Source organism: Drosophila arizonae, chromosome 5 (assembly GCF_054131065.1).
Source record: "Drosophila arizonae isolate 15081-1271.41 chromosome 5, UAZ_ARI_1.0, whole genome shotgun sequence".
Classification (NCBI taxonomy): Eukaryota; Metazoa; Arthropoda; class Insecta; order Diptera; family Drosophilidae; genus Drosophila; species Drosophila arizonae.
Genome location: NC_142925.1, coordinates 9,338,488 through 9,348,142, shown reverse-complemented (window position 1 = coordinate 9,348,142; position 9,655 = coordinate 9,338,488). Strand labels below are relative to the sequence as shown.

General features: G+C 38.6%; 6 protein-coding genes and 1 long non-coding RNA gene across 7 annotated transcripts; 1 reads left to right on the top strand and 6 right to left on the bottom strand.

Annotated features, from left to right (window-relative positions):
- Positions 1-6: 6 nt before the first annotated feature.
- On the bottom strand, positions 7-1,040 carry LOC108616442 (uncharacterized). Its single transcript, XM_018011635.2, has 2 exons — positions 444-1,040; positions 7-379 (listed from the first exon to the last, which is right to left on the bottom strand). Exons 1-2 carry the CDS (start codon positions 794-796, stop codon positions 274-276), a joined length of 459 nt encoding a protein of 152 aa, XP_017867124.1. The 5' UTR covers positions 797-1,040; the 3' UTR covers positions 7-273.
- Positions 1,041-1,047: 7 nt separating this feature from the next.
- LOC108616450 (lipopolysaccharide-induced tumor necrosis factor-alpha factor homolog) lies at positions 1,048-1,725 on the bottom strand. The gene is made up of 3 exons (XM_018011645.2): positions 1,517-1,725; positions 1,308-1,443; positions 1,048-1,203 (listed from the first exon to the last, which is right to left on the bottom strand). Exons 1-3 carry the CDS (start codon positions 1,653-1,655, stop codon positions 1,098-1,100), a joined length of 381 nt encoding a protein of 126 aa, XP_017867134.1. The 5' UTR covers positions 1,656-1,725; the 3' UTR covers positions 1,048-1,097.
- Positions 1,726-1,835: 110 nt separating this feature from the next.
- LOC149268468 (lipopolysaccharide-induced tumor necrosis factor-alpha factor homolog) lies at positions 1,836-3,320 on the bottom strand. Its single transcript, XM_089469550.1, has 2 exons — positions 3,010-3,320; positions 1,836-2,929 (listed from the first exon to the last, which is right to left on the bottom strand). The coding sequence occupies exons 1-2, from the start codon at positions 3,138-3,140 to the stop codon at positions 2,830-2,832; spliced, it is 231 nt and encodes a 76-aa protein (XP_089325676.1). The 5' UTR covers positions 3,141-3,320; the 3' UTR covers positions 1,836-2,829.
- A 699-nt stretch (positions 3,321-4,019) lies between these two features.
- Positions 4,020-4,908, bottom strand: LOC108616452 (lipopolysaccharide-induced tumor necrosis factor-alpha factor). Its single transcript, XM_018011647.2, has 3 exons — positions 4,642-4,908; positions 4,428-4,563; positions 4,020-4,343 (listed from the first exon to the last, which is right to left on the bottom strand). Exons 1-3 carry the CDS (start codon positions 4,769-4,771, stop codon positions 4,241-4,243), a joined length of 369 nt encoding a protein of 122 aa, XP_017867136.1. The 5' UTR covers positions 4,772-4,908; the 3' UTR covers positions 4,020-4,240.
- Positions 4,909-6,211: 1,303 nt separating this feature from the next.
- Positions 6,212-6,789, bottom strand: LOC108616449 (lipopolysaccharide-induced tumor necrosis factor-alpha factor homolog). Its single transcript, XM_018011644.2, has 3 exons — positions 6,624-6,789; positions 6,440-6,569; positions 6,212-6,352 (listed from the first exon to the last, which is right to left on the bottom strand). The coding sequence occupies exons 1-3, from the start codon at positions 6,787-6,789 to the stop codon at positions 6,250-6,252; spliced, it is 399 nt and encodes a 132-aa protein (XP_017867133.1). The 3' UTR covers positions 6,212-6,249.
- On the top strand, positions 6,257-7,255 carry LOC149268467 (uncharacterized). Its single transcript, XR_016270464.1, has 2 exons — positions 6,257-6,397; positions 6,452-7,255. It is a non-coding gene; the product is annotated as an uncharacterized LOC149268467 (long non-coding RNA).
- Positions 6,896-9,510, bottom strand: LOC108616457 (lipopolysaccharide-induced tumor necrosis factor-alpha factor homolog). Its single transcript, XM_018011651.2, has 3 exons — positions 9,350-9,510; positions 8,213-8,347; positions 6,896-8,126 (listed from the first exon to the last, which is right to left on the bottom strand). The coding sequence occupies exons 2-3, from the start codon at positions 8,341-8,343 to the stop codon at positions 8,024-8,026; spliced, it is 234 nt and encodes a 77-aa protein (XP_017867140.1). The 5' UTR covers positions 8,344-8,347; positions 9,350-9,510; the 3' UTR covers positions 6,896-8,023.
- Positions 9,511-9,655: the final 145 nt, after the last annotated feature.

Below are 9,655 nucleotides of genomic sequence, written 5' to 3'. Positions count from 1 at the left end.
ACGAAATTAAGATACTAACTACATATGTATTTGAACAATTTATCTAAGGTACACAAACAAACACCTGTGCACAGGTAACAGTGTACCTGCACTACTGAATATATAATCAACTATATCTACGTGTATGTGTGTGTGTGTGTGTGTGTATCTCACGTATAATTCTTTACTTTTAGCCAATTTAGCCAATTCGGTCTGCAGATAAATGTTAATTTTGGAGCTGCACATCCGGCCGACGCGTCGCGACGGTGCAGACAGTGGCGTCACAGGTGCAACTCACTTGCGCAAATAGGTGCCCAGATAACGGTTACACATGCCACAGTAGTGGTTGGCATTCATACAGCTCGAAATGCAGTAGGGCAAGCAGACGAAGCAATAGAGTCTACACAATCCGAATAGAATGGTATCAGTAAATATCAATTGTGTTATCTATAGCTGGTACTCACTGTAGCAGGCACAGCACCAGGGCAATCAGATGCGTGCGGGAATTGGGCCGGTAGGAGATGCGTGTGCGTGCATAGTTATGGCAATACGGACACTGCACATCCTGCGGCTCCGGTCCGTACGGCGAATCGGGCAAAATAATCACCGTGTGCTGGGTGGCTGAGCCGGTGGGTGGTGGTGGTGCTGGCGTCGGTACTGGTCCCGTTGTCACTGCGGGAGTGGCCGTTGCCGTGCCCGTTGCCTGATCGTAGGTGGGCGGGGCCAACAGTTTCTGGTGCTCCGGATGCGTCTCCTGCACCAGGCCACTCACATCTTTGGGCTGCTCTAGCGGCTCGCTGGGATAGACGCGTTCCATAATAACTGTATCGATGACTGAGCGATGACAAATTTTCTGTCAATTTCATAAAACGCGACGCACCCAATCGGCTCTTATCACAATAAACCTTTCTGTGGTAGGTTTCCGAAAGCTTTGCTCTGATTGTTTACCTTACAGGTAATGAGTAGCTTTTCATATATGATATATGTATGTGTGTGCATGGGTTTGTGTCAGTGTATATGTGTGTGTTTGTGTTTGCATCACTCAACACCTAACAAAAAATGTTCGCATTTCGTTTGTATGGAGAAATTGTTTACGTTTATTGTTTAGCATTTTGGCCTTAATCGCTGCTATAGACGCCCACGAATTTGTTGCAATTGCCGCAGAAGTGATTCGCATTCATGCAGCTTGTGGCACAGTAGGGCAAACAGGCGAAGCACCAGAGTCTGCACCACGATTAGAGATAAGTTAAAATTTTGGAGACAAGATAAGATAGAGAGAGAGAGAGAGAGAGAGAGAGGAAGGTGTTAAATCATGTTGTTTTTCTTACCCCACTATGCAAAGCAGCGCGGCCATGCAATGTGTGCGCACACTGGGCGAATACTCAATGCGCGTGAGACCCCGCACCTGGCAATGGGGGCAACAGACGTAGCACGGATCGGGTCCCACAGCTGGCGGCGCTTGTTCTGCAAGTGTTGCACATGTGCGTTAGACAAACATTCAAACATCGAAGCCGTCAAGTGCGTGTGCCAGACTTACGCTGTATGATGACTACGTTTGCGGTCGTTGGCACCTGGAATTGTGTTGCCTGCGCGTAGCTGGGCGGCACCTGTTGCGCCTGTGCATACTGATAGTTCATGTTAACACCTCCAGCGGCTGGCGTACTCTGCGTGTGCATGATGCGTTTATCCGTGCGCAGGTCTATTGATAGACAGCTTTCATTCCAGACTCGTTTGCTTGTGCGCTGCGCTCTCGCAACAATGTTGACGCAGTCAAAAAGTGCCAGCTCATTTGTTGCCAGCGCACTTTGTATCCAGCTTGCGTGTTGCCAAAGCTCATTTGATCAGCGCTCATGCTAACAAAGCGTATATTAGCAGCATTCTGGTGCGCTCATGTTGCTAAAGCTCATGTTGCCAACGCTCATCTTAACTGCGCTCTTATTGCTATAGCAATTTTATCCAATCTAACATGTTGGCATCGCTCATGTAGACAACGCCTGTCGGCCATCTTAGCTTCGCTGTTGTTGCTATTGCAATTCTATCCAGCTAACATGTTGCTAAAGCTCATGTTGCCAACGTTCATCTTAGCTTCGCTATAGCTGCTACTTAAGTTGTATTCAGCTAACGGCATGTTGCTAAAGCTCATGTTTGGAACATTCATGTTGCCAACTCTTGTGATGGAGATTTTTACGCTAGGGTAAACACCAGCAGAGCTTTTAACGGGTATTATAATAGGTTTAGGGCGCAGAAAGCTTTGTATGCACCGCTTTCATGACTCATAAATGATTGAGAATTATTTCATAATCATGCGTAATAATGCATCCTATCTATATTAACTATATTATTATATTAAATTATCATAGATTTCTACAGTATCAAAAGCATTAATCTGTTCTTATTTCTTTGCTTTATTGTTGCTAAAATCTGTGTAGAAAGAAAATATTTCATTACGAATCGCTTTATTAAATTTGAAAAAGTATGGTCTTAGCCTAAATACATAATGTTTATATAAAGAGTTCTGTCGCTACCAGCAGCGGCAGAACGGGAGTATATAGCATGTCGTATGTATGTATATTTATGTTTATATGTACATGCAGAAGGCACGTACATGCAGAAGGCGAGAACGTAATAGTGCTTACGCTGCAGATCCCATGCTGCAGGCCAGTCCATACATAAGTGACCGATCGTATTACGGTTGATATTGTATAAACAAAGCAGCAAAGGATTGCTATGTGGATGAGTATGATACTCTTACTTTAAGTGGGGTATATGCAATATCTAATGGACATATGCTTATTTGACATACAACATACTACAGCTGCTCACATATACATACATGTATATACTATAGTTTCATTCATAGGTGCCAATGAAGGCATTGCAGAAGGAGCAATAATGATCCACGCTGCGAGAAAAGTCCGTGCAGTAGAGACAGATGGCACAGGGCCACAGGCTGCAAGCATATAAATAGATGATACTCTCTCTCTCTTTGGAATACCCTCTCTAAGCTTTCGTTTAATTACATCCACTTACAACGTAAGGCACATGAAGAGCGCTATCATATGAGTTCGATATGTGGCCTTGCTCACTATGCGCGTCATCATTTCCAAATGGCAATTGGGACAGACCATGCGAGTGGACACCCGACGGATGGCAGATGGCATTTCGTAATACTTTAGGGATATACAAATATATATAAATATATATGTATATGTATATGTATATTAGTGGCTTCAGCTCTGCCTTGGCTGCTGTTCCCGGCAATACTGTTGCGCCTTGCCCTAGTTTGAGTCTTTTAATATTATCGCATTTCATTTACATGAAAGTAAATATATATATGTATGATTATATATATCGCATAATTGTTGCATAGCTGCATTATAGTACCCCATACTCATTTCTGTGTAATGAGCGTTATTCATAGAAGTTGTTTATGGATTGAAACTATTAAAAATGACTGTTTAGTGTATGGAGTAGTAGAAGAAAGGCGGGAAACGCAAAATAGAATTTCGAGTTAGGATAATGAGTCGAGTCAACCAACAGTTAGGTCGATCCGTCTGTCTGTCTGTAGCTTAGAATTGCGTCTCCTAGTCGGATACTCCCGACTGCAGCTCTAAGCCTTAGCTAGTGAGTTTGTCAGAATTTATTATTATGCATTCCCTATTATATGATATTCCACAGTATTTCAAGTTCCTCTTTTCTAGATGCGAGCTGGTTTGAATAAAATAGATATCTAGATTTTTTTCACTGCACTGTTTTTAGTTAGACTATATCTAAAATGTACTATATATATATACCATAATACCATATATATATATATATATATCTATATATATATATGTATATATATATATATATATTTTACAATATATATATATATATCCATATATATATATATATATTACAGGATAGCTGCGTAGACAAGTTCTTTGAAGGAATCCATTATTAGGTATCCAGATTCAATTAACTTTTTCCCTTAAGCAATTTTTACTTTCCTTTTTCTTAGCATTAATTTCAGTAATCTACATATATATTCATAGCTGTTTAATTTTTAAATATTTTTTTATTATGTATCAATCACATCACAAAATCATGCGCATATTTATAATATCATATAGGATCTGTTATTTAGGTAAAAAAATGTTTCATAACGAATTTCGTTTGCAATGCTAAAATCGCGTAATGTGAAATATTTAGTGCATACGTGTTGTTGTTGTTGTTGTTGTTGTAGTTGTTAATGTTGTTGTAATCCGTTGCTCAATCTTCAGTTCTGATAGGTGCCTATAAAGGCGCCACAGCTGGAGCAGGTGTGCACAGCGCTCTGGCAGGAGTCCACGCAGTAGGGCACACAGCAGCAACAGATGCCGCTGCAAGGATATATGTAGTTATAGAATATACATACACACATACATACATATATACACATATATATATATTAGAGCTTGGCTCACCCCACTAGACAAATGAGTAGGGCCAATAGATGCGTCTTGGTGCTCGGCTCGTGGCTCACCGTCGTCTGCTGTCGGGCGTGGCACGAGGGGCAGACAGCAATCGTTGGCATGCGGCCTAAATTGTTCTGTGCTCCACCTGATCGGGAGTCGGATAGCAAACACATTGACAGTTAATTGTTCATTTGAATTAATGATTGATGATTATTTGATTAACCTTGCATATAGACCTGGGGCTGTTGCACGTTAATCACGGAGGGCCTCAACGATTCGCCCGGTGCGTCTACGTCCCCATATTGGGGCGGAGCATCTGGCGGCGATGGATATAGATTCGGTTTCGATGTCATTGCAACTCAACAAGTTCTAAGTAGTCCAAGAGTTCAATTAGCTGACTGGCTCACTGGTTCACTGGTTCACTTGTTCGCTTCCGTTTGTGGTCTGCTTCGCTTGCGGCTCGCTATGGAACTGAACAGCGAGAAATTTTGTTGCTCAGCCATTGCCTGCGCTGGGAATAGGCGTCTGTGTGGGTCTCACAGTGTGTGTGTGTGTGTGTGTGTGTGTCTATGTGCCACAGAGTGTGGGTGTGCGTGTGTATGTGAAGCCATTTTGCAGTCGTTATCCAGCTTAATATCCAACTATCAGCGGAAAGTACCCGTAACGCTAGGATAACGATTATGACTCACAGTTATCAATTAAAGAGTAAGCTCATACCTTGGCTACCTTGGCTATTGGTTCTGAGAAATTAATTATAGACAATCTTATAATAATAAAAATGAAAAAAAAAGATGTAATGTCATATATAATTATATAAATATTTTTATATATGTATCTGATTTTTTTAAATTTTTTTTTTAATTTTGCTAATTTTATTATTTTAATAATAATATAAATATAATATATTGATTTACTCTTTTATTAATAAATAATAAAATATATAATAAATTAAAGCCTAAAACAGAGCGAGTTTATTTAAATCAACTCTTCATTTAATTTCAGCTCAAATTCATTTATAGCGATTCACTCATAAAAATATTAGATATTAATGGAGCTCTGCTTGAAGCTCGGGAAATGAATTTTTTTTGTATATATGTATGTATAGAATAATTGTATGCATATAATTGTAGATAATAATTCAGCAATTGTTATAACTCAAAGCTAAATGAGTCTATTTAAATTAATTTATTAGTTAATTTCAGTTTAAATTGAAACGATATTATTCGCAATTAAAAAAGCTCAGCTTGCAGTAAATACGTTAAGTCAACATGTGTATAACCCGTATTCAGTTGAAAATGGGCTTGATCAAGACTTGCTACATTTTATATCATTGCCTGCTTATCGATAATAATCGATATTTCAATTTGGCATTGTTAGCTTCATGATTTCTTAATCTAGGAATCCCTAAAACAGAATCAGCGCAATATTCAGAGTACTGCCTAGTTGGATACACCCGACTACCCCACTCTTTAATTATTCAGTTATTCTTTAAGATGTGATTGCAAATTGTACCGTTAGATTTTTAGTAGAGAAGAGTAACTTAGAGTCCAGGCTAAGCCAGCAAAAGAAAACGTATTAAGCTGTTCCATAGCCTACTTCTGCTTCTGCCTAGACAACTCATGTATACTATACTATTTATATATTATATATACTTGTATTATTTGTGTATGTATTTATAGCCCAAGCTAATGTATTTCGACTCTCTGTTTGTAGTTCACCTGTGTTGGATTTGTTAATTGAGCATATCAGCAATCAAAAAATTGAACACAATTTTAGCTTGTTTTTAGCATTTAATTGCTTTGATTTAATTAGGGCTTAGCACGGATGACAATTAGTTGGCGGCCTTGCCCAAATACTGATTGCAGCAGCTGCAATAATGATAGAGGCTGCGGCAGCTCTTGAGGCAATATGGCAAGGGAACCAAGCAAATCAGGCTGGAAAGAAGAAGAGAGAGCAAGGAAAATATATATGAGATATATGTAAATATATAGTATGGGTATATCATATATCAACTAACTCACCCCGTTACGCAGAGCACGAGTGCAATAAGATGCGTGTTTTTATTGGAGCGCAGCTCCAGGCGCGTTTGCATCACGTTGTGGCAACTGGGGCACGTCATGCGCTGCGGCTCGGGCCCCAGTGGCGTGGCGCCTGGTGGATATTGATAAGAGTTTCACCTGGTACACCTGAATATTCATCACTTACCTGCTGCATTCACCAACAGCACTGTGGGCGGAGCAGCAGCAGGAGGAGCAGTAGCGGCAGCAGGAGGAGCACTGCACACTGCACTTGCTGCACCTGGAGCACTTGCCATATAGCTAAGGCCCAGCGGCTTCAGATCCATCTCCATGCTAAACTCTTTGATGAGCATCGCAAGGCCCTCAGCGGCCTTTTATAGCCAAGCACTTGGCACTTGGCATACGCTGCGTATGCGCAATTAATGCCTAACGTCGACCCATTCAGAAATAATTCACACATTATTATTCGTCATTTGTTTATTTGGCAAAAAGGCGTAAAACAGTTAATCAACAAAATGGGAAATTCTATTCAACTAAATTCAGGCTAAGTGCAGAGTTCTACGCATTAAACGCCGTGGGGCTGAACAGTTATGATTGGCTATAAGTGGCTTGTGGGCGTGGTTACATAAGTTTTATAAAAATACAATTTATTTTATCTAAAAAAATCTATATACTCTTGAACAAATTTTCTACAGTTTTTTGCGCTTTTTTTTCAATAAAAATCTCACACACAATTTAATTACAATATTTGTTTTAGAAACCTATTTTTTAAAGATTTTTTTTTTTTTATTTTAATTTAATTTTGTAAAATTTTTATTTGTGACGTTTTTGTATTCTATTTTTTTTTTTTTTTTTTTTCTATTAGAGAGGCCCTTGAAAATAAAATCAGGGCATGATTGATATGTTTTACAATAAAATAGTCAATGAATATTTTTTGGAAACATTTGTTTTAGTGTGTTTTTTATGCCAAGGAATTTTTGAAAATGGGAAATTGAATTTTAAATTTTATTAAATCTGTAAAACATTTTTAAATTTTTCAAACATTTTTAAATGTGTAAAACATTTTATAGTTTTTTTTTTTTTTTTTTTTTTTTTTTTTTTTTTTTTAATTCTGAGACTGCTTTTGTATCAATTCTAAAATTTAAAAAAAATTGTAAAATTTAATTATATCATTAAATTATTTTTATGGAATTCTGTAGTCTTTTTTTTTAGCCTTAGTGTATGCTTTTTTCATATTTATAAAAAAGCTCAAGGCGCTTATTTATATTTTATTTTATATACTTTTATATATGTTAAAACTGTTCCATGCAAACTCTTTACAAAAATGCGATTTATATTAGTTAACATTTGAATTAGAGGTATATTTGGTATAGCAAATAGAGGATACCTAAAATGTGCATTTAAGCGAAGCTTGACTGTAAAAACAGTTACTTTTGCAGCTGCATTATGAGAAAATAGAGAAAAACCTTTTGCTTGTAGTAAAAGCCCGCAGCAGTGCAACAATATATATACATATGGCATATGTATATACTATATGTGTGTATATATGTGGATATACTATATAGCGCCGAACTATCTGAAATCATGTCAACGCACGTAGGTGCCAACGTAGTTGTTGCACGAGGGGCAGAAGTGATCCGTGCTGCGCGCACACTTCGTGCAGTACAAGGCGATGGCGCAGGGCCACAAGCTGCAATCAAAGCAACACAAATTAAATGGTAGTTAGTTAGCTAGTTAGTCCAACTATATATATAGTTGGTTTCATTGATGTCTTACCAGAGCGCGGACAGTATGAGGGCCAATAAATGAGTTTTGCTTGTGGCCTTGGGCTCGGTGCGCGTGGTCACCTGTTGATGGCAATTGGGGCAGATTAAGCTGCTTGGCTCCGGTCCGACAGGTGTGGACATGTTGCTATATAGAAACATATACAATAAATGAGAGGGGGCCGTGGAGTTATTGATTTTGGAGTTGGCGTTGACCTTGACCCACGGCCAGTCGCGTGCATTGACAATTTCAATTGCAATCGCTGCTTTGACATCTGGAAAACCCATTTTGGAAAAACAAGTGCACTCTCACATGACTTCGAATGGCTAATCTGAGCTAATCTGATAACGGCTAATTGGTCTGGCATGCAGCAGGCAAATTAGCCCAAAGCGCCATCCCATCGGAGTGATGTCAGCGAAAGTGTAACGATGTCGTCATTCACTGGAGCTGCCCAAAAGCCGAGAATACCCCATAGGATACAAGCAGAGCGCCTGTACATAAACTTAACACTTCATTCTACCTAACCCTGACAACAAGCCCCTCACAACATGGCCACCCTCCTCAACTGGACAAGGGCGTGTCCTTCGTTGTTTTTGGGCGCGTTTCGTTAACTATATGAGAGAGTAAACAATGTTGTAGCATAACGGACTGCTTAATACTGGCTCATATATCATATCTAGATTTGGCAGGCCATGTATTGTTTAGATGATGGTTGCTCCTGAAATTTAACTATCTTTAATCTATAATTCGATATCTCATATATTTTATCATATTTGTATGATATATAATAAATAATATATAATATATACAATAGAATCCGGTTATAACGACTCCGCTTATAGGTCTCCAGACAAACTTTTACGAGCAAAGTTATTCGGCTATAGCGCCTTCCGGATATAACGACGGTCCCTTGAGTGTCGTTATATCTGGATTCTACTGTAATATAAAATATATCATATATCATAGCAGTTAGGCGTTGATTTATGTACAGCACACACATACACACACACACCCACACCCACACACCCACACAAACACACACTCTCACACAACCCGTTTAAAAATAATCTTCATTCCATTTATACATTTTTATATATGTAAAAATTTAGCTAAATAACTTAGATTAGCTTAGAGCCTCGTATTACTCACATTGCTTATATGTATATACGGATGTGTTACGTATATATATTCCTATATTTATATAGTTTTCTGATTATTTCTAAACTAACTTTGAACTTAAATTTCGCGAACTTGTTACGCGCTGTGGCAACGAAATCGTTTTGAAGTTTGCAGCGCAGATAAGTCGCCTGGACAGTCGTTTGTCGTCATGTTAACCAGCAGCAGTGCACAGTGGTCTTGTATTCATTTGCATGCGCAGCAGTTGGCAAGCGACATAATAACTGAAAAATATGCTTAAATCAAAGCTTTCTATATATACAAATATATATATATATA

Excerpts from the sequence above, each read along its gene's own strand:
- LOC108616450 (XM_018011645.2), bottom strand. The coding sequence starts at position 1,655 with ATGCACACGCAGAGTACGCCAGCCGCTGGAGGTGTTAACATGAACTAT. Across the intron at positions 1,444-1,516 it reads AAACGTAGTCATCATACAGC|AACAAGCGCCGCCAGCTGTG; the intron begins GTAAGTCTGGCA and ends CAACACTTGCAG. Across the intron at positions 1,204-1,307 it reads GCGCTGCTTTGCATAGTGGG|ACTCTGGTGCTTCGCCTGTT; the intron begins GTAAGAAAAACA and ends ATCGTGGTGCAG.
- LOC149268468 (XM_089469550.1), bottom strand. The coding sequence starts at position 3,140 with ATGCCATCTGCCATCCGTCGGGTGTCCACTCGCATGGTCTGTCCCAAT. Across the intron at positions 2,930-3,009 it reads CTCTTCATGTGCCTTACGTT|CCTGTGGCCCTGTGCCATCT; the intron begins GTAAGTGGATGT and ends ATATGCTTGCAG.
- LOC108616449 (XM_018011644.2), bottom strand. The coding sequence starts at position 6,789 with ATGCTCATCAAAGAGTTTAGCATGGAGATGGATCTGAAGCCGCTGGGC. Across the intron at positions 6,570-6,623 it reads GCTGTTGGTGAATGCAGCAG|GCGCCACGCCACTGGGGCCC; the intron begins GTAAGTGATGAA and ends AATATCCACCAG. Across the intron at positions 6,353-6,439 it reads CTCGTGCTCTGCGTAACGGG|CCTGATTTGCTTGGTTCCCT; the intron begins GTGAGTTAGTTG and ends TCTTCTTTCCAG.
- LOC108616442 (XM_018011635.2), bottom strand. The coding sequence starts at position 796 with ATGGAACGCGTCTATCCCAGCGAGCCGCTAGAGCAGCCCAAAGATGTG. Across the intron at positions 380-443 it reads CTGGTGCTGTGCCTGCTACA|ACTCTATTGCTTCGTCTGCT; the intron begins GTGAGTACCAGC and ends CGGATTGTGTAG.
- LOC108616457 (XM_018011651.2), bottom strand. The coding sequence starts at position 8,343 with ATGTCCACACCTGTCGGACCGGAGCCAAGCAGCTTAATCTGCCCCAAT. Across the intron at positions 8,127-8,212 it reads CTCATACTGTCCGCGCTCTG|CTTGTGGCCCTGCGCCATCG; the intron begins GTAAGACATCAA and ends CTTTGATTGCAG.
- LOC108616452 (XM_018011647.2), bottom strand. The coding sequence starts at position 4,771 with ATGACATCGAAACCGAATCTATATCCATCGCCGCCAGATGCTCCGCCC. Across the intron at positions 4,564-4,641 it reads GCCCCAGGTCTATATGCAAG|GTGGAGCACAGAACAATTTA; the intron begins GTTAATCAAATA and ends ACTCCCGATCAG. Across the intron at positions 4,344-4,427 it reads CTACTCATTTGTCTAGTGGG|CGGCATCTGTTGCTGCTGTG; the intron begins GTGAGCCAAGCT and ends ATATCCTTGCAG.